This window comes from Notolepis coatsorum (assembly GCF_963971535.1).
Source record: "Notolepis coatsorum genome assembly, chromosome: 9".
Lineage (NCBI taxonomy): Eukaryota > Metazoa > Chordata > Actinopteri > Aulopiformes > Paralepididae > Notolepis > Notolepis coatsorum.
This window is the reverse complement of record NC_140173.1, coordinates 49,720,986-49,748,306: the sequence shown is the minus strand read 5'-3', so window position 1 is coordinate 49,748,306 and position 27,321 is coordinate 49,720,986. Positions and strand designations below refer to the sequence as shown.

Genomic DNA, 27,321 nt, shown 5'->3' with positions numbered 1-27,321 from the left:
AGGTAAAATACCTTTATTCATACAGGTAAAATACCTTTATTCATACAGGTAAAATACCTTTATTCATACAGGTAACATACCTGTATTCATACAGGTAAAATACCTTTATTCATACAGGTAAAATTGTTATGGTTTGTAACCGACCCCAATCGCACAACACAAGACAGGTATGAGAGTAAGCCAAGAACTGGGCATTTATTGAAACACACAGAAAACGGCACTGTCCCTTTAAGGGAGAACACAAATTACTGGAAAACAAGAAATGGGAAAAAGGCACAGTGCCTCTAGGAGGCGAGCTGGCTAAGGGGAAGGCTAAGGGAACAGGACAGGGCAAGGGACAAGGGCAGGAACAGGGAGGACTAGGAGGACTGGACGGGATGACTAGGAGGACTGGACGGGATGACTAGGAGGACTAGGAGGACTGGACAGGGAGGGCTAGGAGGACTAGAGAGGGGAAACAGGGACAGAGGCTCGCGGAGGCGGGCTGGGGAGAGGGAGGACTGGAAGGACTAGACAGGGAGGACTAGGATGACTAGGAGGACTGGAAGGACTGGACAGGGAGGACTAGGAGGACTAGACAGACTGGACGGACTGGACAGGGAGGACTAGAGAGGGGAAACAGGGACAGAGGCCCGCGGAGGCGGGCTGGGGACAGGGAGGACTAGGAGGACAAGAGTGGGGAAACAGGGACAGAGGCCCGCGGAGGCGGGCTGGGGACAGGGAGGACTAGGAGGACTAGACAGGGAGGAACTGGGATGACTAGGGTGGGGAAACCAACAAAGACTGGGATACAAGCATTAGAAGAATGTTGCTGCTCTGCAGCTTCTCCCGGGAAGGTTCGTCTGAGGAATCTGACAGTGACGTCAGAGCCGCTCTGCAGAATCCTCTCGGCAGCTCTCCGAGGTGGAAACGGGACAGAGAGGGAGAGAGAGAGCGGGTTAGCTCAGAGTACAGTTGGGAACAGAGCAGGTGACAGGAGAAGTGACTTGTCCCAAAACAGAGTAATCCAAGTGACTGAATCTTCGGTGTAAATACACACTGTGAGTAATGTCCCGACAACAATCCACGTGATAGAATCTTCGGTGCAAATACACACAGTGAGCGAAGTCCCAATTATAATCCAAGTGATAATATCTTCGGTGTGAATACACACAGTAAGCGATGTCCCAATAATAATCCAGGTGATAGTATCTTCGGTGTGAATACACACAGTGAGCAAAGTTCAAGCAAATATTATCCCAAATGAACAATCCAAAAAGCAGGCACAGGGTGAGTGACAGTCAGAACAAAAAGCAGGATCTCTTCAGTGTTTAACACACACGAAAAATGATAGGATCAAAAAGACAGTCTTGCAAACTCACCCAGGCGCTGTGCGTAAAGAGAGCAGGATCAAAACAGGGGGAGCGCGTCGCTACGGGGAACGGGTTGTCCAGCGTCGTTACCGGGAACGGGTTGTCCAAGCGGAGGTCTGAGTGGTGCGCGACTAGAGTGCGTCAGGATGCGCGTCTGGAGTGAAGAGCGCGTCTGCTGCGCGGAGGTCTGGATGCGCGTCTGGATGCGCGTCTGGAGTGAAGAGCGCGTCTGCTGCGCGGAGGTCTGGATGCGCGTCTGGATGCGCGTCTGGAGTGAAGAGCGCGTCTGCTGCGCGGAGGTCTGGATGCGCGGAGGTCTGGATGCGCGTCTGGATGCGCGTCTGGAGTGAAGAACGCGTCTGCTGCGCGGAGGTCTGGATGCGCGTCTGGGCGTCTGCTGCGCGGAGGTCTGGATGCGCGTCTGGACGTCTGCTGCGCGGAGGTCTGAAGTGGAACACTGGAATACCTCCCGTGGAAGTTTAGAGAGCGCAGTCCAGTGTCTCCTTCCAGGCAAACGGCGACAGGAGGCGAAGGCTTGAGCGCATCTCACGCCGGAGATGAAAACAGCATAACAGACAGAAACCAAAACTCCCGTAGGAGCCCTTAGACAGAGAACCTCCCGAAGGAGTCTTGGTGATAGAGATATGATACGGAACGACCCGACAAGGCCAGAGGGGAAGAGCGAGGTACTTAAAGCCCAAAGGGGAACTAATTAGAATACACGTCAGGTGCGTGAAGGTAATTGATACTTGAAACTAGAAGTGTGTGTTCGGCACCAGACCAATCAAACACATAATGACAGGTAGTCCAAGGGTGTGGCTGCTGAAGAGCAAACGAACGCGAGGGTGGGGGCTAGTGAAGTGAGGAGACAGGGAATTAAAGTACAGGGAAAGGAATTAAAGGTCCAGGGAGAGGAGAACCTCACAGTACTCCCCCCTCCACGGGAGCCACCGGGCGACCCAAAAACACAGACAGAGGGGCAGGGGAAAAAAACAAGGCAACAAAACAAAAAGTACTGGGCCATGCTAGCAGGGGAAGCTACAACAAAAGTGGGGCTAGCAAAGGAACAGGGCAGCTGAGGGGTAACTAGGGAAGCCGAGGGGCAACTAGAGGAGCTGAGGGGTAACCAGAGGAGCAGAGGGGTCACCATGGTAGCTGAGGGGTAACTAGAGGAGCTGAGGGGTAACTAGAGGAGCAGAGGGGTAACCATGGTAGCTGAGGGGTAACTAGAGGAGCTGAGGGGTAACTAGAGGAGCTGAGGGGTAACTAGAGGAGCTGAGGGGTAACTAGAGGAGCTGAGGGGTAACAGCCAGGGCACTGATAGCCACAGGGCCTATGCTAGCTGTACCGCTACATTAACATAGAGGCTGCGCTAGCTGCCGGAGCTAGGCTAGCAGACAGGGCTGGAACAGGGGCACTGGAGAGGGGAAACAGGGAAGGGGCTAGCAGAGGGAAAGGGTAGCTGCCAGGGCACTGATAGCTACAGGGCCTATGCTAGCTGTACTGCTACATTAACATAGAGGCTGCGCTAGCTGCCGGAGCTAGACTGGCAGACAGGGCTGGACCAGCATGAGAGAACAAGCTAGCTGGAAGGACAGTCCTAGCTGAGAGAGAAAACTGACCTTGCTAGCTGAAGGGGCAGTCCTAGCAGTGGGAGCAAACTGACCTTGCTAGCTGAAGGGGCAGTCCTAGCAGTGGGAGAAAACTGACCTTGCTAGCTGAAGGGGCAGTCCTAGCAGTGGGAGAAAAACTGACCTTGCTAGCTGAAGGGGCAGTCCTAGCAGTGTGGGCAAACTGACCTTGCTAGCTGAAGCGGCAGTCCTAGCAGTGGGAGAAAACTGACCTTGCTAGCTGAAAGGGCAGTCCTAGCAGTGGGAAAACTGACCTTGCTAGCTGAAAGGGCAGTCCTAGCAGTGGGAAAACTGACCTTGCTAGCTGAAAGGGCAGTCCTAGCAGTGGGAAAACTGACCTTGCTAGCTGAAAGGGCAGTCCTAGCAGTGGGAGAAAACTGACCTTGCTAGCTGAAAGGGCAGTCCTAGCAGTGGGAAAAACTGACCTTGCTAGCTGAAAGGGCAGTCCTAGCAGTGGGAAAAAACTGACCTTGCTAGCTGAAAGGGCAGTCCTAGCAGTGGGAAAAAACTGACCTTGCTAGCTGAAAGGGCAGTCCTAGCAGTGGGAAAACTGACCTTGCTAGCTGAAAAGGCAGTCCTAGCAGTGGGAAAAAACTGACCTTGCTAGCTGAAAGGGCAGTCCTAGCAGTGGGAAAAACTGACCTTGCTAGCTGAAAGGGCAGTCCTAGCAGTGGGAGAAAACTGACCTTGCTAGCTGAAAGGGCAGTCCTAGCAGTGGGACAACTGACCTTGCTAGCTGAAGGAGCAGTCCTAGCAGTGGGAAGGCTACACAAAAAGTGGAGGCCATGCAGAGGGACCGGGTTAGCTGCCTGGGCATGGCTAGCTACAGGGCCTATGCTAGCTGCAAGGGCTGCATTAACATAGAGGCTGTGCTAACAGCCGGGGCTAAGCTAGCAGACTGGGGCCATGCAGAGGGACTGGGTTAGCTGCCTGGGCATGGCTAGCTACAGGGCCTATGCCAGCAGCAAGGGCTGCATTAACATAGAGGCTGTGCTAGCAGCCGGGGCAAAGCTAGCAGACTGGGGCCATGCTGGTAGTAGAGGCCTAACAAGCTGCAGGGGAGCTAACGAGGCTAACAGGGAAGCAAACAGGGGAGTCAACAGGCTAACAGGGGAGCTAACAGGGGAGACTAACAAGCTAACAGGGGAGCTAACAGGGAAGCTAACAGGGCTAACAGGAAAGACTAACAGGCTAAACAGGGGAGCTAACAGGGAACAAAAAAAAAAGGCAAACTCAACATACACCGTCTGTGCTGGCTGGGGTCGTCGATTGGTCGGGTCGTACTGTTATGGTTTGTAACCGACCCCAATCGCACAACACAAGACAGGTATGAGAGTAAGCCAAGAACTGGGCATTTATTGAAACACACAGAAAACGGCACTGTCCCTTTAAGGGAGAACACAAATTACTGGAAAACAAGAAATGGGAAAAAGGCACAGTGCCTCTAGGAGGCGAGCTGGCTAAGGGGAAGGCTAAGGGAACAGGACAGGGCAAGGGACAAGGGCAGGAACAGGGAGGACTAGGAGGACTGGACGGGATGACTAGGAGGACTGGACGGGATGACTAGGAGGACTAGGAGGACTGGACAGGGAGGGCTAGGAGGACTAGAGAGGGGAAACAGGGACAGAGGCTCGCGGAGGCGGGCTGGGGAGAGGGAGGACTGGAAGGACTAGACAGGGAGGACTAGGATGACTAGGAGGACTGGAAGGACTGGACAGGGAGGACTAGGAGGACTAGACAGACTGGACGGACTGGACAGGGAGGACTAGAGAGGGGAAACAGGGACAGAGGCCCGCGGAGGCGGGCTGGGGACAGGGAGGACTAGGAGGACAAGAGTGGGGAAACAGGGACAGAGGCCCGCGGAGGCGGGCTGGGGACAGGGAGGATTAGGAGGACTAGACAGGGAGGAACTGGGATGACTAGGGTGGGGAAACCGACAAAGACTGGGATACAAGCATTAGAAGAATGTTGCTGCTCTGCAGCTTCTCCCGGGAAGGTTCGTCTGAGGAATCTGACAGTGACGTCAGAGCCGCTCTGCAGAATCCTCTCGGCAGCTCTCCGAGGTGGAAACGGGACAGAGAGGGAGAGAGAGAGCGGGTTAGCTCAGAGTATAGTTGGGAACAGAGCAGGTGACAGGAGAAGTGACTTGTCCCAAAACAGAGTAATCCAAGTGACTGAATCTTCGGTGTAAATACACACTGTGAGTAATGTCCCGACAACAATCCACGTGATAGAATCTTCGGTGCAAATACACACAGTGAGCGAAGTCCCAATTATAATCCAAGTGATAATATCTTCGGTGTGAATACACACAGTAAGCGATGTCCCAATAATAATCCAGGTGATAGTATCTTCGGTGTGAATACACACAGTGAGCAAAGTTCAAGCAAATATTATCCCAAATGAACAATCCAAAAAGCAGGCACAGGGTGAGTGACAGTCAGAACAAAAAGCAGGATCTCTTCAGTGTTTAACACACACGAAAAATGATAGGGTCAAAAAGACAGTCTTGCAAACTCACCCAGGCGCTGTGCGTAAAGAGAGCAGGATCAAAACAGGGGGAGCTCGTCGCTACGGGGAACGGGTTGTCCAGCGTCGTTACCGGGAACGGGTTGTCCAAGCGAAGGTCTGAGTGGTGCGCGACTAGAGTGCGTCAGGATGCGCGTCTGGAGTGAAGAGCGCGTCTGCTGCGCGGAGGTCTGGATGCGCGTCTGGATGCGCGTCTGGAGTGAAGAGCGCGTCTGCTGCGCGGAGGTCTGGATGCGCGTCTGGATGCGCGTCTGGAGTGAAGAGCGCGTCTGCTGCGCGGAGGTCTGGATGCGCGTCTGGATGCGCGTCTGGAGTGAAGAGCGCGTCTGCTGCGCGGAGGTCTGGATGGGCGTCTGCTGCGCGGAGGTCTGGATGCGCGTCTGGACGTCTGCTGCGCGGAGGTCTGAAGTGGAACACTGGAATACCTCCCGTGGAAGTTTAGAGAGCGCAGTCCAGTGTCTCCTTCCAGGCAAACGGCGACAGGAGGCGAAGGCTTGAGCGCATCTCACGCCGGAGATGAAAACAGCATAACAGACAGAAACCGAAACTCCCGTAGGAGCCCTTAGACAGAGAACCTCCCGAAGGAGTCTTGGTGATAGAGATATGATACGGAACGACCCGACAAGGCCAGAGGGGAAGAGCGAGGTACTTAAAGCCCAAAGGGGAACTAATTAGAATACACGTCAGGTGCGTGAAGGTAATTGATACTTGAAACTAGAAGTGTGTGTTCGGCACCAGACCAATCAAACACATAATGACAGGTAGTCCAAGGGTGTGGCTGCTGAAGAGCAAACGAACGTGAGGGTGGGGGCTAGTGAAGTGAGGAGACAGGGAATTAAAGTACAGGGAAAGGAATTAAAGGTCCAGGGAGAGGAGAACCTCACAAAAATACCTTTATTCATACAGGTAAAATACCTTTATTCATACAGGTAAAATCTCATTGAGACACAGTCTCATTTGCAAGAGCGACCTGATCCACCAAACAAACACAACAAATACATAAAACAAGTAGTAATAAGACAAGTAACTCAACAAAAAATCTAAGAGAGGCTAAAATCTAGCTAAATTAAATTAAGAACAAGAACGGGCCCCCATATTATATTGCGTATAAGAAGTTTAAAATCCCCGATGCGAATTGGGTTCGGGAGCCTCAGTTCCTTTTGCAATAAGTTCCACGTAGACGGGGCAGAATAGGAAAAGGCATTTTTTTCCAAGTTCTGTGCGGTCAAATGGTACAACAGAGAGTTAAAAGATCCTGTGACCGCAGGCCAAAACGACTCTGTTTCTGCACCATGAGGGACGATAGGTGAGAGGGGAACAGACCGAGGAGAGGTCTATAGATGAAGCGGTACCAGTGGAGAGTCCTACACAAGTGTAGAGATTATGTCCTCTGGATTCACACTGCGAGAACATCAGTGCAACACATTCTTGCTGTTACGTCCCCCCCCCCACCCCCCCATGTATTACTTTGTTTAAAGGTGCTATAGATAACATTCAGCCACTATATGTCGCACTAGAGCATCTTCAAGTCATTTATCCAATCATGTGCATTCCCACGTGGGGAAATGGGAAGTTGGGTACATGAAACGACAACATAAACGACAACATTAATTTTGGACCCGGCAAAGTATTTTAAATGGTAAAATCATTAATGAATAATTATTTTGGGGGAAAAGCAATACTTTTATTCCACGCCTTTCTTTTTTTGATCAACTTTTTCTCCCATTTTCAATTTGTATCCCATCCCAATTTCGTATTGTCCATTTCTACCCTCCCCTGTCTCGAACGCTGTTAGGCCATGCCTCCAACAGGCCGGCTGCAATGTGGACGAAGCCTTACATCACGTGTCCCCTCCGGTACTCGAGGAAGCAGCCGTCGCATCTTTTCACCTGCACAGCGCGATCTCTCAGCGTCGGGGGTCTGCGTGGGAGGGCACGCCGCCCCCGTCGCTTCCTGATTCTGCTGCGCAGGCGCACCAACCGACCTGTAGGAGTCGCTGTCCACAACGTCCGATCCCCACCCATCAGCTTCCCACCCCCTAATACTGCCAATTGTATTAGTATGAACGACCAGCCAAGCTGATAGCAATGCGGAGAGCTGGGCTCGAACCCAGCGTCTCCTGCATTGGTGGTGAGCGCCTTGCCCACTGCACCACCTAGCTGCCCTATTCCACACCTTTCTAAAAGCTCTGTGGATGTATTATTTAGAATAATGTATTACTCTACATGAAAATTTTTATCTATATCACTTTCTATGCCGGCCTTGTTTACCTTTTTACCCCCTTGAATGCCATCATCCACTTCAATGTTAGCGTTAAAAACGCATAATCTATGTTTTAAATTATGGCTATGTGTCTAATCTGCCCGTCGCTTATCAATGACTTGTTTGCAGTCAACATTGTCAAAACAGATTGTTTTTTAATCGGTTCATATCCTTTTTATAGCATTTCGAAAAGCTATCGTTCTCTCAAAAAAATTCGGAAAATTGAAATATTCCCCCATAAACTACATTTATTGGAATATTCTCGAATACACTAGACACGTTGTCATTTGTCGGCCTATTTATGAATCGTTTTCAAATAAACGCTAGATTATCGATAGTATATGTGTACTTATGCACGCTATAGAGGCGGGCTGAAAAATCTATTCTCTCGTTTCCTCAAGATCACACACACACACATACACTTACGGGACACGCTGTTATCTCAGTGAATACAGCTCCCATTACCCCAAGACTGGTAACATAGACTCCTTACCTTAGATCAGATGTTCTCCAAAAAGATTATTCCAATTCCTGATTGCCATTCAAAATATCGATCACGTTTATTGATTGATTATTGGCTGCTGTAAATATATATTCCAGGCTGCTTTCCGTCTCGCGATCAGATCCCTCATCATCAGACGGCTCGCCAGCATAATGGAGCCAGTTGGCTCCACCTCTACAGATCCCACAGGGATCTCCCAGTATAATTGACTGACCTGCAGTTACACACGGATAGACGATAGGGGGCAGTTTTTTCCCATCGGAGCTCCTGGAGGGGCTGCTGTACCAACGGGAGACTCCGTTGATGAAATATGAATTCAGATCGCTAATAAAAAAATCAAACGACAAATCGCGTCGTTGGCACTCAAAGTGTTAATGTTTGCATTGAGTAAGCATTTAACCAGTGGTGGATAGTAATTAATTAAGTACATATAATCAAGTACTCTCCATTAATCAACGGTGGATATAGTAATTACATTTTACATTCTTAAATAGAATTGTCAAAGCAGGACTTTTAAAAGAGAGCACTGTGAGGCTATTTGTACTTTTTTTATTTGTACACAGAGAATTATGTCCCCCATGCATTACATGTCATTCAAATGTCGACATAGTTAGCATTTATTTGTGCACATATTAATCTGGTGTCATCTTCATATTTTTTACATGTTGTGTTAATGTATATTGTACTTGTTAACTGTGTATTTTGTGCTGTTTACTTGTGTGTTTTTAATGTATTACTAGCTGTAAAGCTGTAAATCATCCTTTGGGGACAATTATAGAGATTTACTCTTTTGCTCTACTCTACTCTACTCTGCTCTATTCTACTCTACTCTACTCTACTATATTCTACTCTGCTCTATTCTACTCTACTCTACTCTGCTCTACTCTGCTCTACTCTGCTCTACTCTACTCTGCTCTACTCTGCTCTACTCTACTCTACTCTACTCTACTCTACTCTACTCTACTCTACTCTACTCTACTCTACTGTCTTTAGGTCTGGCATCTTGTCTCTGCTGAGAACCTACAACTGTTACCATGAGGGAAAGAACTTCCAGCTGAGAACCAGAGAGGTCAGACAAACCACCACTTAACAACCACAACGAAACCGACTGTGTGTGTGTGTGTGTGTGTGTGTGTGTGTGTGTGTGTGTGTGTGTGTGTGTGTGTGTGTGTGTGTGTGTGTGTGTGTGTGTGTGTGTGTGTGTGGTGAATATAGCAGTTTGGCATTGTAGTGTATGGGAGTGTGCCATTGTAAGTGGGTCACCCAGGTGAAAGTACTGGAACCAGTTTAACCACCTTCCTCATCTCAGTTCACTGTGGAGTGTGTCCACAACAGAGACCTTGCCTAGTGTCATGTCAGGGCCATCTCCCTGGTACATGGCGGCCAATCATGTTGATCATGTTACAGAAATCAGCATTGTTTCATGTCGGTACAGGATGTTTATCACAATTGATCTATCTCAAGCCCCGCCCTCTTTTCTTGATCCTCCACTCACAACTGTTGCTAGGGAAGCAACATACATTTAGATTTAGATTTTGTCATTTAGCTGACGCTTTTTTTTTTTTTTTTTTTTTGGTCTTTTTCCCCCTCCATTTTCCTCCGATTTTCTCCCACCCCAATGTTAGTCGTATGCCAATTCCCAGTCCCTTCCTGGTCGCTGCGCACTTACCCCCCACAGTCAGATCATCTGGGAGAGTGGAGGCTACCACGTGCTTCCTCCGACACACGTCCAGCCAATCACCGCTTCTTTTCACCTGGCAGCGCGGATTCTCATTGAGAGGGCGTAGCGTGTGGGAGGACCACACTATCCCCCTCACGTCCAATCCGCGCTTAGCAGGCGCCCCGACCGAACTGTAGGAGTCGCTGTTTACAACGACCCGGACCCACCCCGCCAGCTTCTCCCACCCTCTGATACAGCCAATTGTATCAGTGCAGACGGCCAGCCAAGCTGGTGACAACCCCGGAGCTGTGAGCTGGATTCGAACAGGCAAATCCAGCTCAGCTCCGGGGCTGGTGACGAACGCAATCTCCGCTCGGCCACCTAACCGCCCATTTAGCTGACGCTTTTATCCAAAGCGACTTATACGTTTTGTACAACAACACAGCAGGAAGGGTACAACTCTATCAGCTGAGTAACAATGTTCATCAAAGTGTTGAGTGCTACAGTGTGTAGGTTAGTAACAGTCGTGAAGCAACCGTTGTGATTGGAGGATCGAGAAGAGAGGGGCTTGAGATAGGTAATTTGTCACTGGAATATTCATCCGAATGTGTGGGACAGTGTCATGGGACTCTGTGAGTTAGAATGTTTAACACGGCTGTCACTAGAATGTGCAGCCGTGGTGACATCAGCTTTGATTAATTGATTGATTGAAAACTTTAATTAACAGATTGCAGAATGGGTACAATACAGTACAGCTCAATACACACAATTGTTAAGGGGATGCAGACCAGAGAAAGACTTTCGTCTTGTTTACATCAGGGTCCACCATTTTCAATTCATAATGATCAGTTCTTTCTCTCTCACATGCTAAAACAAACGACTAGTAGGCTACTCTCACTGAAGTACTGTACCTAAGTACACATTTGAAGTACTTGTACTTCACATCCATTTTGGGTGGCTATACCTCTACTTGAAATGTCTAACTTTGTACTCCACCACATTTGTGAACCCCGTAATCACTAGTTACTCCTCCTACGCGGAACACTGTGTTCCACTGTCAAACATCTCTACCCAAACAGGAAGTAAACTAGCCGGTGCTACCTTTACTCTTAACACTTTCAGTGCCCAGCAGGGGGCGCACATTTAGTGCTTGAATGCCCACCATCCACTTCAATGTTAGCATTAATATCGCCTAATCTATGTTTTAAATTATGGATATGTGTCTAATCTGCCCGTCGCTTATCAATGACTCATTTCCAGTCAACATTGTCGAAGCGGATTGTTTTTTTATCGGTTCGTTTCCGTTTTATAGCATTTTGAAAAGCCATCGTTTTCAAGAAAAAAAAAGACTCCATGATAATCGCCCTGTACTGTAATATTCTAGAACGTTGTCGATTTTCGGCCTATTTATGAATAGTTTTCAAATAAACGCTAGATTATCGATAGTATATGTGTACGTGTGCATGCTGGTGCCGCGAGCTGAACATCGATTCTCTCAGTTCCTGATCGCTCTTACAGTCAAACAGCCATATCAACATATAGGGGAAAAGCTTATATCTCTGTGAAAACAGGTCTGATTATCCTAAGACTGGTCAAATAGATTCCTTACCTGAGATCAGATGGTATCCAAATGGATTATTCCAATTCCTGATCGCCATTCCAAAAATCGATCCTTTTATTGATCCAACGTGTATACTGTAAAACACATATTACACACTGTGCTGAGGGTCCAGAATGAATCTGATCGGCTCCGGTTACATGCATGAGAAGTAAAATGTGGATTCCGGAGTTTTTTTTTCTCATCCATTTTCATTGAGTCCAATCCAAAAGGTTGCATTACCATTTGGGAGATATCTCGTGATGGGCATTCAAAGTGTTAATATTCCCCCTCAACATATTTAATAAATAATATAATATTATTGCCCCCCCCCCCCCCACCATACACATTGTTAGTCTCTTTTTATAAATAAAAACCGAAAATGAGTTGAAAAAAGTTCAATAATAAAATGTCACAGTGCCTTGTTTATGACTTATTCTTGTTTATTATGGTGACGATGAACATTATAAAGGTATGGTTTCCTTATGCAGAAAAGACATAGAACTGTAGTCCCTTTACTTTTCTGATAACTACATCACTGCATAACTCAGGAATGTTCAGACAAGCTTAATGGTTGCTTATTAATGATAAATAATTGATAACTAATTGTATACAACCAATTAAACGTTATAGCCGCATTTCTTTCAAACTAATTCGGTTGCGAATGTCCCGATTTGGCACAAATCTTTGCTCAGGAATCCCAAACTGAGCAAAATGGCCACCGTGTGAATATGGTCAATGGTTTCGGCAACACCACAAAACAACATATTATGTCATTAAGAAGGGCCTTCGGCCAAAATACTGTATTATGTGTCCCTACTATGAACTGGAAATCCTGGATTTCAGGATTCACTGACAGCAAAATGAATCCTAAGGCGTTCTTTTTTTTCTTTTCTTTTTTATACTGAAAACAGTTAGAACATGTCACTCTGTTGCCTCTCAGCTTGATGTCAGATTAATGCCACCCTCTTCCAAAAGCTAGAAGCCACAAAAATTAGGCTTCAGCGAGGAAGGAAGACGCTTTGTCCAGCGGCTTAGGCATATCGCTGAATCACGCTCCCCCAAACCAGCCCAACGTCGTCCCGTGGTGGAGTTTCCCTTTAAGACACAAGACGCACTAAACTCGTCTAAGTGTGGTTGTCCTAAGCTCAGATCTGAAGATTCCGGCTGGTTTTCCAATGCGCCAAATGGTTGTGATTATCGGTCAAGCCCAAAAAAAAGCCCCTTCCCACTAGAACTCCACACCATGGAAACGAGATGGAGCTATAAAATCACACATACAGGAGCTGCTTACTGAAGCCCTTCCACCATCAATGTTATGCCACTGTGGTATAAACAACCACAACGCTGAGAGGCTGTATAACGCAGGAGTGAGGCTATTTGTTTGATAATCATCCTATTATGGGTTTTTACGGTCTGGAGTTCCCCCATAAGAATGTGTGGTCAGTGACGGGGGCCCAGGTTGTTGTGTGTGTGCGCCTGTGTGCGTGTGTGCGCGTGTGTGTGTGCGCGCGCGTGTGTGTGTGTGTGTGTGTGTGTGTGTGCGTGCCTTTGTGTGTATGTGTGCGTATGCGCGCGTGCGTGTGTGTGTGTGTGCGTGTCTTGCATATAGCTGCCATGTTAGCTGGGGATTTTCCAGTACTAGCACAATCTAGGGAGACTCTGACCGGAGAGACGAAACAGACCACCACGACCACCCGATTACACACACACACACACACACACACACACACACACACACACACACACACACACGCACACATGTACACACAAAAGATGTGAAGGAATTTGTCGGCTGCCTGGTGTGTATGATGACGTCATGTTTTAGCCATGAGACACAGACTATGTGTGGATCTCCTGTGAACGAGCCGCCCTCTTCACACAAAGCGCCATGTGTACCGTTTTATGAGTCGTGAAATGAATGAATGAACGAAGTTTATTTTTCGGTCTTGTTTACAGATAAATCAAACATACACTTGTGTGGGATTACAAAAATGTTTTAATAAAAAACAAATCACAAATGTACATATTCAAGGTAAGCTCACACACAAAATCCAAAATCAATGACAGAAAAAAAGGAATAGGCTGAAGCACATGCTTATTTTTGCCTATCCTTTACAAATTCTTAAAAACTAAATATATTTTAATATATAAAAAAGAAAAACTTAAAATATGAAAGAAACAAATGTTTCATGTTTTACTCAAAACTGTACTCCTGAATTATTTGATCCTTTAAGGCTTTTTTAAATCTCCCCTGAGAAGTACACAACTTCAACCGTCACTAAGGCTATTCCATAATTTAACTCCCAAAATTGAAACACATCTAGCTTTTACATTCGTTCTTACTTTTTTACATGTTGAATACATAACCCTCTTAAATTATACTTTCCTTCTCTTGGTTTAAAGAGACATTGAATACAAACTGGTCATGAAATGAGATTAGAAGAAAAAGCTACAGTATCTGGCACAGAGCCACGTTGTTGAGAGGAGGGTGACTCCAACAAAAGAAAATGTTGATCCTGCGTGAATTATACAGTGATTATAGAGTTGCTTTCAATTGCTTTCACGGTAGTTTAGATAAGATAAGAGTTCCGCCGTGTCGCATGCCACGGGAAGGCACCCTTTTTTGTTGTTTGGGAGAAATCGTAGGCAATTGTAGGGAGTTTTAGTCGTTGGCGAGGCAGGCTTTGTTCTTGGGAAATCAGCCTGATGTTTCTAGTGTGGTTGTTTTTGTCAACAGAGACGAGGATGTGCTGTGGTGCGTAATGCAGCGGGTGAGCTCTTCACTATACTCACCGTGCCCACAGAACATGCCCCGGTGTGCCCCCTCCGCCAGCCTATAGCCTCCAGCTGCATCCGTCTATTTCCTCATATCCATGTGTGCTCTACTCTGCATTTAATTTTTTACATTTCAAACTTAGGGATGTCCGATATTATCGCCCTACCGATATTATCGGCCGATATTGGCATTAAAATGTGATATCGGAAATGATCTGTATTGGTTTTCAAAAAAAATATATATATATATATATATATATTTTTTTTTTACATTTATTTAACCTAGTCCTTTAAAAGTAGTGAGAGGGATCAATGTGTCCATTTTCAAAGTCTTGTTCATCTCGTTCCAACTGCTGGGAGCAGCAAATCGGAAGGAGGATTTACCGAAGGAAGCGTTAACACAGGGAACATCTAGCAGGATATGGTGAGCAGCTCTGGTGTTATAGGGAGTAGATGACCATTCTAACAGGTGCTATGCAGGGCTTATTATGTCTTGTTTATAATTGTCAGTATCACATCGTCAGAGGGTGTTTGTCTCTCAGGGTCTGTTCTGAATGTATCATGGTGGGGGAGGAGGGGGGTATTATTTGCATTCCCAGCCAAATGTGTGCATGTATTTGCACTGAGAGCGTCTTGAGAGCAGAGCCTATACCACCAAATACAACTGTATAACCACATGTTGCTTTAAATGGTTTACTCACTGTGATGATGGTGGTCATGTCTGCCTGGTGGCGAAGGGTTTCAGGAACCTCATGCACCTGCAATGTATCGTCTCTCGTTGAACATATCGTGTGAATTTAGTCCGGGGAAGATGAGAGGCAAGATAGGATTTCTCCGAGAGTTTTGTTTAGTCGACAGCTCAAAGTGAATCACATGACTGCCGTATGTAATAACATTCTCCGGGATGAGACGACAAAGGAACAGTCGGTACTTTCATTGTGGTCTTTGATTCCCGCTTGCCTGAAAGCCACATAACATACCAACGTTGGCCTACCTTTTGAAACCTCATAAGCAAAGTGTGTATACAGTGACTCTGTGGATTACTGGAGGTTGACTCAGCAGACTAGTGGAGAACACACTCGCAGTGCAGGATCTACGCTAGACGCTCGTTGGTATAAGTCACAGTCTTGGAATCTCTTTAAAGCCTGGATTTCCAACCTACAGTACTTCCACAGTACTGATTGAAAATACATCTAATTGGAAATGATGAAATGATGATGATTAAGATTGAAAATTCCTGTGACCCCCAACATTGATTGTTTTGCATCTGAGCTGGCTATTAATGCCTGCTCTGTAAATGTGCAAATACATATATTTTGTTTATAGGAAAGCTACGTGGATTTCAGAGTGGCTTCTGTGCAAAAGAAAAGCTGTCAGCACTAATTGCTTATGTCAAAATAATGACCAGATATTATTACAGCTATTTTTATTAGGACATTTACAAGGGGCCCCCGTTTTTATATCGGGGGAGGGGGAGGATTTGGGACCCACGGTTGGGAAAGCCTGTCTTAACCCTTTCACTGCCGCACTACCAAAACGGTTATCCCTTTCACTGCGACAATACACAGATGGTTAACCCTTTCACTGCCACGCGACAGCAGGTCGATTGTGTGATAGTAAAGGGTTAACCTTCTGTCGTGTGGCAGTGAAAGGGTTAATAAAGGAAAAAGTCGCCATTCAAACCAAAACAGATGTAGGTTTATCGTGTAACTACAATGGGAAAGAATGCATGTTATATATAAAATGACATATGTCTGTCCCAATGGGATATATTGCATGTTGGCTATAACCTGCATTCTTTCAAATGTATAATTAATCAATAAAACAGATATTTAACACGGTTGGGGAATCCCAAAATCTAAGATGTTTTGAATGGCCCTAAGAGCAAATTTTTTGTCTTAAGTCCGTTGGAGAATGAGACCCATTGTCTTATGAAGGTCCCGGAACTGTAGGCAGAGTTGCACTGTTTCCTTACATTTTAGAGTACATTGAGAGTTATTTAAATGTGTCCTCAAGACTGTTGTTATCTGAAGGACAGATAAAGCACCCTTGTGTTAATTAAAGCTCATTATACAACAGTTAGTTCCAACCAAGTCATTTGATTGGGCAAGAGGCATCCCATGAGCGCTGATATTCAGTACAACAGCACTGCGACTGTTCACTCCTCCGCACAGGTGTTCTATTAATAATGCGTTAATTAGGCTACATTAATGGTCGTTATCAATAAAATATTTCAGCTAACTAAGTGAAATATTTATTATCAACTAACCGGTTAGTTTTGATGGTGTAATGTTTTGCTACTTCTAATCATTGGATGGAGAGAGAGAGAGAGAGAGAGAGAGAGAGAGAGAGAGAGAGAGAGAGAGAGAGAGAGAGAGAATCTGGACTCAACCCCTCCCATTCCTCACTGAGCAGGAAAAGCCAAACTTAACCTGCTGAGCGTTCAGGTTGCCTGGCAACAGTCCAAGTTTAAGAGCACAGTTGTGGAACTATTTGTTGGCGGAGCTAAATAAACAAACAGCTTGTAATCTGTTGTCGCTTATTACTGTTAACTAATAAATGGTAAATGGACTTTATCCAAAGCGCTATATACAATTTATGCCTCACATTCACCCATTCTCACACCGATGGCGGAGGCGACCGTGTGCATCGACATCCTCAGCCCCCTCAGCACGGGGCACCGGTTGAGAGAGTGAACAGTTTTAAGGACCTCAGAGTCCACATATCCGAGGACTTGACATGGACCTCACACATTGACATTGTTGTGAAGAAGGCACGGCAACGCCTCTACGTCCTCAGGCGCCTAAGGAAGTTCCAAGTCAGTCAGAAGATCCTTAAGAACTTCTACTCGTGCACAATAGAGAGCATCCTGACTGGCAACATCACCTCCTGGTTTGGGAATAGCACCGCACAAGACCGCAGCAGACTACAGAGAGTTGCCCGTTCAGCCGAACGCACAATTGGAGGGGGGCTTCCCACCCTCCAGAACATTTACAACAAGCGGTGCATGGGTAAGGCTAAGAGAATTATCAAAGACTCCAGCCACCCAAACAACTGCCTCTTTGAACTGCTGCGGTCAGGCAAGCGATACCGGAGTCTCATGGCAAGCACAGAAAGACTCAGAAGAAGCTTCTATCCTCAGGCCATCAGAATGCTAAATGACAATAACACTATGTAACAACCATCAAATGCACTCACAGCACACACATCCACATGCACACACTCACTTTAAACAAACAACTCACTGCAGCACCCACTTTACCCACTTTAGAACACCTAAACACACTTTATATTTATTGGTAAAGAATTTGCACTACAACCCATACCTCATTACACCTTACTGAAAATGTTACCTAAATTGTACCTCATCCCATTTCTGCTTTGTACTGTATAGTATATTGTATTGTAACTCAGTTACTTCTACTCTGCATTGTACATTGTATATATGTATATACTGAACACTTTTGTCTACGTACTTGACTTCTATTTTATACTTGCTATACTTATTTTATACTTATCTATTTTTGTCTAGCACAGTCTCTGGAGCGTAACAGAAAGAAGCATTTTGTATAAAAGTATGCTGTACTTCTGTATGACAACTAATAAAGAAACTAGAAATTTGAACTTGACCGTGCGAGGTGCCGACCTGCTCACCGGGAGAGCAGTTAAGGGGTTAAGTGTCCTGCATCATAAGACATATTGTGTTCTCACGTTGTGCAGTTTTCGGTGGTAGCTGCTTAGCTTGCGTTCTAGCTGGGTTGAGCTACCTGTTAGCCAGTTAGCTGTTAGCTACGACGCTAGCTCTGTACGCTTGCTCGGCTGGGAACGTTAGCCTGATGCTACCAGTTAGCCTGGAGTTAGCTGTTAGCTTATGCTACACCGTTGAACATTAGCCGTGAGAATAGCAGGCCATAGCACTCTGACTACGACATCATCTTTGACAGAAGATGTAGTCGGCCCTGCACCATGATCGGCTGTTGGAGGGGGGCGTCTCGCGGAGCCTCGCTCCGGCCTTAGCTTCTTTTGGGAGCATGTCTATGTTCCCCGGGTCCTATGTTTTCCGGATTCTATGTTCCCCGCTTTGATTGATTGATTGATTGAACATTTTAGACCACCAGCCCTTATTCCAAACTCTAACCTTAACCAGTTCGAAAGAGGGCCTAAGCTTAACCAGTTCGAAACAAGGCGGACATTAATAATTAATAAAATAATAAACATTTATAAAATGTTCAATCTATTAATCAATCAAGCGGGGAACATAGGACCCGGGGAACATAGGACCCGGGGAACATAGGGATGATCCCAATGGTGATCCCCTTCTTTTGCCCCGCCAGCGAGGGCCTTCGTCAACGTGGAAACCAGCCTGTTGCGGTCCTCTCAGCCTGCGTTCATTGGTGCAGGTAAGGGTCCATTGGACACTTCCCCCCTCTTCCTTCCTTCCCCTTTCCGAATGTTTTGTAATAACGATGTTTTTTCCAAAACGTATGTTGCTTCACTACATTTGGGGATGCGACATGTGTTGTGTGTGGTATAGCTTTCTCTCTACCTAGAAAACGGCGTTGTTTTTTACGTGAGTACAAATGAACTGGTTTTGTTGTATGATGAGAGGTTGTGTATTCATGTAACGTTAGGCAACGTAGCTGAGCTCACAACAGGCTGGGTTAAAAATCCTGCAAAGCTATGCATAGTGGCATGTGATCGAGGGGTGAGTCCCTCTCTCAGCTTGTGATGACAATAAACAGGTGGCGAGTTTCACATATGAACAGGGCTGTACCTGTTCAAACGAGTCGTATCAGGGGTAAGGTGGTGAGGGGTGGTTTTTTCCCCCGGTTTTCCCCTGGGCCCCCCTCCCCTCAAACGTGATTTTGTTTACAATATATTGTTTCACTATGTTTGTGGGGATACGGTGTAACCCCTCAGCTTCTGCTGGGGTTGTGCTCCTGCTTAGAGAGGCAATTTTTTTCTGAAGATTGTTTGGTCACTGTCATGTGGACTTAGCAAGGCCTGTGACCAGTACTTAATCGAGGACTTGTGTCTTCTCTCGTTATGAAAAACGGCATTCCTCTTACGGTAGTGAGAGTGTACTTTTGCCTTTTTTGTTGTGATGGAGGGTTGTGTGTGTCGTTGAGATCCACAACTGGGTTAGGTGTTGGCCTACAGAAGTTACATGTGTAAGCTCTTGTACCAGGGCCCTTAAAGGGGCCCTCTCTTGGTCTGTGTTTTTCTTCCTTTAGGAAAAGGTGTAAAAATTCAGGTGGCAGGTTCGCACATGAGCCTATGTGAAGCTGTTACCTTGACAGGTGTACATGCGCCTGGTCCCACGCAATATTGGGCGGTGGGCCACGGAATTCCCCCCGCCATAGAGTACGTCACTGGGCGCGTTTCTATTGGTTGTGAGACTTTCGTGAGTGATTTTCAGGCTCCATGTTGTGGACCTCTGTTACAGGGAGTTTCAGAGCCTCCTCCTCAGGGAGTTTCAGAGCCTCCTCCTCAGGGAGTTTCAGAGCCTCCTCTGTGAGTTTCAGAACCTCCCTCTCAGTGAGGGAGCCTCCTCAGAGTTTCAGAGCCTCCTCCTCAGATTGTCAAGGTGAGTAGAACTTAAAAAGAAGTTCTGCTAGGGCGGTTAGGTGGCGTAGCGGAGATTGCGTTCGTCACCAACCCCGAAGCTGTGAGCTGGATTCGCCTGTTCGAATCCAGCTCACAGCTCCGGGGTTGTCACCAGCTTGGCTGGCCGTTCACACTAATACAATTGGCTGTATTAGAGGGTGGGAGAAGCTGGCGGGGTGGGTCCGGGTCGTTGTAAACAGCAACTCCTACAGTTCGGTCGGGGCGCCTGCTAAGCGCGGATAGGACCTGAGTGGGATAGTGTGATCCTTCCACACGCTACGCCCTCTCAGGGAGGATCCGCGCTGCCAGGTGAAAAGAAGCGGTTGATTGGCTGGACGTGTGTCGGAGGAAGCACGTGATAGCCTCCACTCTCCCAGATGATCTGACTGTGGGGGGTAAGTGCGCAGCAACCAGGAAGGGATTGGGAATTGGCATACGACTAACATTGGGATGGGAGAAACTCGGAGGAAAATGGAGGGGGGAAAAGATCAATAAAAATAAAAAATAAGTTCTGCTCTGTTGTATGTGTTTTGAGCTTGGTAGGTGATGCAATGCAGTAGAGACAATTTGTTCTTCTGCTCTGCTCCCTACTGGTAGTGTGTATATTGGGTCAGAGCCTCCTCTTCAGGGAGTTTCAGAGCCTCCTCCTCAGAGAGTCCTAGTCCAATTGTTACATAGCTCAATGTTGCATATGTCTTTTCAATTTATTGCTCACATGGGAAGTCTCTCTCGGGGTTCCCCGTCCCCTCTTTTGTGGAGCAGGTTGACGGCGTGTTGTTTAGGGAGTTCCCTGACTCCTCGCCTGTAATGGTCGGTTGAGTCATGGGATTCCCCCCGCCATAGGGTACGTCACTCCCCGTCCCCTCTTTTATGGAGCAGGTTGACGGGGTGTTGTTTTCCCTCAGCCGCGTCGTATGGGACCCATGTCCGTATTTTCTTCTGTGAAAAAGGCGGCTTCTTGTCGTTCTCCCAGGCGGCTTGGAGGAACGGTATCTGGGTTCTTGTTAGAATGTCCATTGATATGTTTTGGGTCTCGACGTGTACATAGTGCTGGCCCTGGGTGCTTCTGATAGGAACCATGTATGGGCTTGCGCGCCTTGGTTGCTCATCATTGAAACAGCGTTTTTATGGGGCAACTGGGATGGAGTTTGTCTCTTCCGAGCGCCAGTGTACTAGGCTTGCCTCGACGAATTCTCGTTCATCTCTGGGGGATGTTAACAAAATAGATCAAAGCATTGGTAGAGGGGTCTCACGCCCTTGGGGTGGGCCACCGGGCACGGTGCTTTGTGTTCTGACCGTCTGGGTGGCGCCCTCTATAATGTTTTGGATCGACACGCGTACCTACCCCCCTCCTGGGACTGGGGATGGCGGCGTGATTAGGGCACGGGATTGGTTCTGGTCGCGCCGGACCAGGTCAGTTAACCCGTTGTCCGCCGGGGCGCAGATCTGCTGTTCTGGTACCCTGAGGGACTTGTGCTTTTTTCGGGGGGGAAATGCCGGGTCGGCCCGGGCGTTGCAGGGTTTGACGTTATGGAGATGTTCGTGGTTATGTTACTATGTGTTATCCCTCATTGTTGCTTGGTCCATGTTGTGTTTACATTTTACATTTACATTTAGTCATTTAGCTGACGCTTTTATCCAAAGCGACTTACAAGTTCTGTGCGACAAGACAGCAAGAAGGGTATAACTCTATCAGCTGAGTAACAATGTTCATCAAAGTGTTGCGTGTTACAGTGTAGGTTAGTTTATTAGGACAAGTGCATGACATTAAGGTTAGTCGGGGTTAGATTTTTTTTCTTTTTTTTTTTATTATCATTTCAGATAATGGTTGAAGAAGTGAGTCTTTAGTCGACGGCGAAAGATTGGACGGGATTTGGCTGTCCTAACTGGGATGGGTAGTTCATTCCACCATTGTGGGGCAAGGACTGAGAATAGGCGGCTTCTCTTTGATGACCCTCCGGGAGCTTGGATAGGAGTAGATCTGAGGCGGCCAGAAGATGCAGAGCGTAGGGGTCTTGAGGGTGTGTAGTTAGAGACCATTGACCGGAGGTAGGCGGGAGCGGTTCCCTTTGCCGCACGGTATGCTAGGTCGAGGGCCTTGAAGCGGATACGTGCAGCAATGGGGAGCCAGTGCAGGTCCCTAAGAAGTGGGGTGACATGGGCCGACTTCGGTAGGTTTGAGATCAGGCGGGCCGCTGCGTTTTGAATGAGTTGAAGAGGCTTGGTGGCAGTGGCCGGGAGGCCAGCTAGCAGTGCGTTGCAGTAGTCGAGGCGGGAGATGACTGTTGATTGGACGAGGAGTTGGGTGGCTTCTTTTGTCAGGAAGGGGCGTATCATTCTGACGTTGCTCAGGAGGAATCTGCAGGTTCTGGTTGTCGCTGCGATGTGAGCAGAGAAGTTCAACTGGTCGTCGAGGACAACACCAAGGTTCTTGGCGGTCGGCGACGCGGTCACAGCTGCATTCTCGACTGTGATGGAGAGGTCGGTCAGGGGGGAGGATTTGGCCGGCAGGTGGAGCAATTCTGTTTTGCTTAGGTTCAGTTTGAGGTGGTTGTTCGTCATCCAGGCGGAGATGTCGGACAGACAGGCCGAGATCCGCTCAGAGACGTGGATATCTGAGGGAGGGAAGGAGAGGAAGAGTTGAGTATCATCGGCATAACAATGATATGAGAAGCCATGAGACGTGATAATGTTACCCAGTGATTTAGTGTAGAGGGAGAAGAGAAGGGGTCCTAGGACCGAGCCCTGGGGGACACCCGTCCGGAGGGGGCGGGTGGCCGACAGAGTCCCTCTCCATGACACTTGGTAGGAGCGGTCATTGAGGTATGATGTCAGCCATGTCAGCGCAGATCCAGCCACTCCCATTCCTGCGAGGGCCGCAAGGAGGATCTGATGGTTGACTGTGTCGAAGGCTGCAGATAGATCTAGGAGAATCAGGACAGAGGAGAGGCCTTTCGCTTTTGCTAAGTGAAGTGCCTCTGTGACCGCAATGAGGGCCGTTTCTGTGGAGTGGCCAGTCCGGAAGCCAGACTGATTGGGGTCTAGGAGGTCATTCTGTAAGAGATAAGCAGTAAGTTGGTTGGATACAGCACGTTCAAGTGTTTTAAAAAGGAAGGAGAGAAGAGAGACAGGACGATAGTTGGCTATGACGGTGGGGTTCAGGGTTGGTTTTTTTATGAGGGGCGTGACTCTGGCTTGTTTTAGGGAGGTGGGGACCACCCCCGAGTTGAGTGAGGAGTTGATGGTTGCAGTTAGGAATGGGAGGATGTCCGGTGCTATGGTCTGGAGGAGTGGGGAGGGTAGCTGGTCCAGCTGGCATGTAGTCGGACGGTTCGACGTTACCAGTGTCAGGGTCTCAGCTTCTGTAATGGGAGAGAAAGATGACAGAGTGAAGGATGAGGTTCTCGATTCAGCATTTGGAATGGGTGGGGGTTGGGAGAAGGAGCTGCGGATGTTCTCCACTTTTTCCTCAAAGAAAATCGCAAAGTCTTCGGCAGAAAAAGATGAGGGAGGAGGAGGTGGGGGGGGGAGTGAGGAGGGAGGACATGGTAGCATGCAGTTTGCGAAGATTCTTGGCAGAGGCCTCGATCCTATGGTGAAAGAAAGAAGCTTTGGCATTAGTAATTGTGTTGTACCTTGCACAGTGCTGAAGGAGCCTGGTCCTTCTCCATTCTTTTTCGCCCCTCTCTTCTCCTGCTTAGGCAGGGCTGGGAGGGGGCTGTTGAGGTGGTTCTTGTAGAACTCCTCTGGCATCCCTGTGTACGTCCCGGTCCGCCAAGCCCGGGTTCGAATTTGTTTTCGTCGACCTGTTGGCCTGGGTTAACCCCTTCTTGAAAACTGAAACACTTGTACTGCTGTATAGCCAGTGTATACCCGCAGTTGTGTTTTGGAGTTTTTTCTTGGGGGGTTATAGGAACAACCGCCTCATGTTAGAACCAAGGGGGTGGTTGGTTCCCTGGTGTGTTGGTAGCGGAGTCAACTCTCGAGGTAGGCCGGGTTTGGCCCCGTCTACCTGTGAGTGTGCCCCCGCACCTTTCATGACGTCTGCCAATCATGTCAGCCTTCTCTGCCTCGGCCCCTCTAGAGAGTCGAGGTTTTTTTTGTGGAGGCTGCGACATGGTGCACAGCATGCCAGCATACGCCCCTTCCGCCGGGGTGCTGTTTCAGCAGACCCCTTTGGCGCCTGTCTAGTCCGCAGTGCTCCAGGCTCAGGTCGACTGGCCTGTTGCCTGGATTGAGGGATCGACCTCTTTTGGGGGTTGTCTCCCCTGTGCGCTGCCTGGTCCCGCTGTGGGTGTAGCCTCTTGAGTGCTTCGGGGCGGCGTGCTGTAGGGGGTAAGGGCCTGCTCTTGGATGGGCCCTGTCCGAATACGCTGGCGATGTGTGGGGTGGTGTCAATAGTGACCGCCTGATGGGGTCTCGATGCTGCGGCCTCACCAGGCCCCCTTTTCCGGGGGGTCCAGTCCCTTCCTGGGGCTGGGTCCTCCTTCGCGCTCCGCTGCTACGGCCTTGCCACAGGGTTGGGTTTTTGCCCTTGACCCCGTGATATTAGGGGTTGTAACAGGGGTTTTATTTCTTCCCGTTCGTTCCCTAGTGGCATGTGGGTTGCGCGTTTGTGTAGTCGTGGGTTCTTCTGTGGAAGGTAAGTCCCACGGTCTGCTCACCCTGTGCGTTTGAGTTGCTAAACTCCTCTTCGCACAGTCGGATCCGATACCCTCCCGTCCTCCGCTAGGGGGGTCCGGGGGCTCGGGTCCTCCCCGGTTCTGATGGTTGTGGGGGGCCTCACCGGGTACATTTGTCGAGCTCCGCTCTGCTCAGCTCCTGTATTCCAATATGACGCAGAGCGGAGCTACACGACTTATAACGTACGTATAGACGTTATGTCTATAACCATAGTTATATATGAGTGTAGTGACGCTCTGCGTCGGACTCACTGAGGACCCTGTGGTCTTCGCCTTTGTGGTGAAAGACTTGGAAAGGAGCTGTTAGTAGATGGGGGTGTGGCCAGGCGGATGGGTGTGTAAAGGTGCATGTGAAAATGTATTCAGTGCTAGTACTGATATGGAAGTGGATTCCAGTATGACGCAGGGTGTCACTACACTCATATAATTATGGTTATAGACATAACCGTACGTTAACCCTTTCACTACCACACTACCGAATGGTTAACCCTTTCACCACCACACTACAGAAGGTTACCCCTTTCCCTGCGACAATACAGAATGTTAACCCTTTCACTACCACACTAACCCTTTCACTGCGACAATACAGAAGGTTAACCTTCTGTAGTGTGGTAGTGAAAGGGTTAAACCACAACTTGAATTACAACCAAATACTGTATCTTTAGAATGCATCTCTTAGACTCAAAAGGTAAAGGCGAACTAACTGCATCTTTTTATTAGGATTAATTAAACGAAAGTACTAGTGGCTGAGAAATACGCTTGAATACTCGAGTAAAGGTGCTTAAATACTCTTTATCCGCGGCTGTCACGTGCATGTCTGTCTGCGTTGTGGTTCATTGTTGTTGTTGCTATCCAAACTCAAGAGAACAGGTTCTGTGTGAATGAGGGAGGGTGGGAGGGTACGTGGGGTTATACCTCATTCATGTCTCGTAAAAACCTCATATCTCCTTTTCCCCCACTGTCATTGCCACAGTTCAACATTTCTTAACCCTTTCACTACCACACTACAAATGATTAACACTTTCACTACCACACTACAAAGGGTTAACACTTTCACTACCACACTACAAAGGGTTAACGCTTTCACTACCACACTACAAAGGGTTAACGTTTTCACTACCACACTACAAAGGGTTCACTCTTTCACTACCACACTATAGAAGGTTAACCCTTTCACTACCACACAACAGCAGATTAACCCTTTCACTACCACACTACAGAAGGGTAACTCTTTCACTACCACACTACAGAAGGTTAACAATTTCACTACCACACTACAAAGGGTTAATGCTTCCAATACCACACTATAAAGGGTTAACCCTTTCACTACCACACTACAAAGGGTTAACTCTTTCACTACCACACTACAGAAGGTTAACCCTTTCACTACCATACTACAGAAGATTAACCCTTTCACTACCACACTACAATGGATTAACAATTTCACTACCACACTACAGAAGATTAACCTTTCACTACCACACTACAAAGGGTTAATGCTTCCAATACCACACTATAAAGGGTTAACACTTTCACTACCACACTACAAAGGGTTAACTCTTTCACTACCACACTACAGAAGGTTAACCCTTTCACTACCACACTACAGAAGATTAACCTTTCACTACCACACTACAAAGGGTTAACCATTTCACTACCACACTACTTTTAGATTCTGATCAATCGGCCAGTATCACGTCTTCATCTGTTTGGCTTGTGTAATCATCTCCCCATCTGCGTTGTGTACTTTTAATGGTCCTGACATCTCATACACTGGCTGATACAATCCTTATCTCTCCCCGTTAGTGCGATCCGCAAACCATAATAATCCTCCACCTTCGTAAGAATTCGACACTTTGACACAGCGTAATACCTTTCTTGGAAGAGCGTTGTTTATTCAATAAACAGAACCTCATAATCAGATGTTATCAAATTGTATCGTCCTTGCTATCATCCTTCTGCTATTCAGTCCAATGGTGGTCAGGCCTGGTCGTTAGCCAAGACCATCCTCGTGGTAGCCGAAGCTAATAATGATGTGGCATCCTTCCTCCCCCCCCTCTCCGTGATGAGAGGAGAGAGTCTCTAGTCAGATTGTAGTCTGCCCTTAGCCGCTCTTGGTCTGGCTTACACCCGGAACCACTGTCCGCTTTATAGGATCTTCGTCATAGCAACGATAGCCCGCCCCTCTTCTGGTTGTCATGCGACGTGCTGTCATGACAACTGCTAATAACCTTTCACACATTTTAAACGTTTCATTACTGTCAAAACCTGCATCGCGCTCTGCCTCTGTGCCCTGCCACGGTATCAGCTTGTTGTGTCTTAGATCGGAATTCAAAACATTCTGCTGGCTGCTAAACATTCTGCTGGCTATGCCTCTGAACCGCTTCTTCTATCACCGTCTGCATGCACTTTGACCTCTCTGACACCGTTACATGCTACCATCTCCCCCCAATCTATACATCACATACATTGAAAAACACCCCAGAACCCTGTTTTATCTCACTACAAAGGGTTAATGCTTTCACTACCACACTACAGAAGGTTATATAGCCTACTGGTATCGCGTCTCGCTCTTCGCCATATTGAGATATATCTTTATCTCCAGTACCTACTTTACTTCATTAACGAAAACAATGCACTCATGCACTTGACCAGGCCCCGCCCCAGTGTCCCCCTATAAGACACTGGACATGGTCATACTCGCCCTTCCTCTTTTTTGTT

At 47.6% G+C, this 27,321-nt stretch overlaps 1 protein-coding gene across 2 annotated transcripts in view; it reads left to right on the top strand.

Annotated features, from left to right (window-relative positions):
- rassf4a (Ras association domain family member 4a) overlaps positions 1-27,321 on the top strand; it is an 81,367-nt gene that overhangs the window by 333 nt on the left and 53,713 nt on the right. For both annotated transcript variants that reach the window (XM_084321216.1, XM_084321215.1), the window contains exon 2: positions 9,270-9,345. In XM_084321216.1, the coding sequence (XP_084177342.1) occupies positions 9,270-9,345 (76 nt within the window). The remainder of the gene's footprint in view (positions 1-9,269; positions 9,346-27,321) is intronic.